The sequence below is a fragment of the Egretta garzetta genome, unplaced genomic scaffold (assembly GCF_000687185.1).
Source record: "Egretta garzetta isolate BGI_Z169 unplaced genomic scaffold, ASM68718v1 scaffold371, whole genome shotgun sequence".
NCBI lineage: Eukaryota > Metazoa > Chordata > Aves > Pelecaniformes > Ardeidae > Egretta > Egretta garzetta.
Genome location: NW_009258616.1, coordinates 1,696,143 through 1,697,595, shown reverse-complemented (window position 1 = coordinate 1,697,595; position 1,453 = coordinate 1,696,143). Strand labels below are relative to the sequence as shown.

The 1,453-nt window shown below is 58.4% G+C and overlaps 1 protein-coding gene across 1 annotated transcript in view; it reads left to right on the top strand.

Annotated features, from left to right (window-relative positions):
• Positions 1–776: 776 nt before the first annotated feature.
• The window catches only part of CUNH12orf29 (chromosome unknown C12orf29 homolog), a 9,758-nt gene continuing 9,081 nt past the window's right edge, over positions 777–1,453 (top strand). The window contains exon 1 of the mRNA XM_035903521.1: positions 777–836. Within this exon, the coding sequence (XP_035759414.1) occupies positions 777–836 (60 nt within the window). The remainder of the gene's footprint in view (positions 837–1,453) is intronic.

Here is a 1,453-nt window from a genome sequence, read left to right as displayed (position 1 = left end):
TTGTAACTCAAGTATCAGTGGGTGGCCTGAAAGCTGGCTGCAAAGGAAAATACCACATGCCGACCACTGGGACTTTGGCATGGGAATAAGGTGATTTCTATAGGAGTGACTTCACCGAAGCGCAGAGTGAAACTGCTTACTGGGATCAAGGCGGGAAGTACTGGCGAGAGCTGTGCACAATGTGAAAAGGCTCCTGCAGTTCTGTATGCGCTAAACTGCCTGGAGCACACAGGGGAAGGAAAATTGGAGGAAGCAGATGAGGGCTGTGAATAACAGACTGTGAGTGGGCAGGAGCAGCCTTTGGAGGAAAGTGTCAACGCTGCCAAAAAGGGCTCTTTGCACCAGTATAGCTGTGCCGATATGAGGCACAGAAGAAGGTACGGTTAGGAAGAATTAATTCTGAATTGGGTTTGCATGGCAAGGTTTTGGTAGTGGGGAGGCTACAGGGGTGGCTTCTGTGAGAAGCTGCTGGAAGCTTCCCCCCATATCTGACAGAGCCAATGCCAGTCGGCTCCAGGAGGGACGCGCCGCTGGCTGAGGCCAAGCCCATCAACGACTGTGGTGGCACCTCTGAGATAACATATTTAAGAAGGGGAAAATCTGCTGGGCATCACCAGCCAGAGAGAAGAGTGAGAATACGTGAGGGAAACAACTCTGCAGACACCAGGGCCACTGAGGAAGGAGGGGGAGGAGGTGCTGCAGGCGTCAGAGCAGAGATTCCCCCAGAGCCCCGGGTGAAGGCCATGGTGAGGCAGGCTGTCCCCCTGCAGCCCAGGATGGTCCGTGGTGGAGCAGATCTCCACCTGCAGCCCACAGAGGACCCCACACGGGAGCAGGTGGATGTCCAAAGGGGGCTGTGCCCCTGTGGGAAGCCCACGCTGCAGCAGGCTCCTGGCAGGACCTGTGGCCCCGTGGGGAGAGGAGCCCAGGCTGGAGCAGGTTTGCTGGCCGGGCTGGTGACCCCGTTGGGGGACCCACACTGGAGCAGTTTGTGGAAGGCTGTCTCCCTCTCCCATGGGAAGGACTCCATGCTGGAGCAGGGGAAGAGGGTGAGGAGGACGGAGCAGCAGAGGCAGCATGTGATGAACTGACCGCAACTCCCCTTCCCCGTCCCCCTGCACCGCTTGTGGGGAGGAGGTGGAGGAAAATGAGTGAACTTGAGCCAGGGAAGAAGCGAGGCATGGCAGGAAGGTGTTCTGAGACTTAGTTTTTATTTGTCATCACCCCCCTTCGATCTGATTGGTAATACGCAATTAATTTCCCCCGAGTCGAGTCTGGTTTGCCCGTGATGGTAACGGGCGACTGATCGCTCCCTGCCCTTATCCCCACCCAGGAGCCTTCCCTTCGCTGCGTGTTCTCCCCCCCGCCCAGCTGAGGAGGGGAGCGATCGGGCGGCCTCGGCGGGCCGCTGGCGCCCAGCCGGGCTCAGCCCACCGCAGGCTCAAAGGCTGCA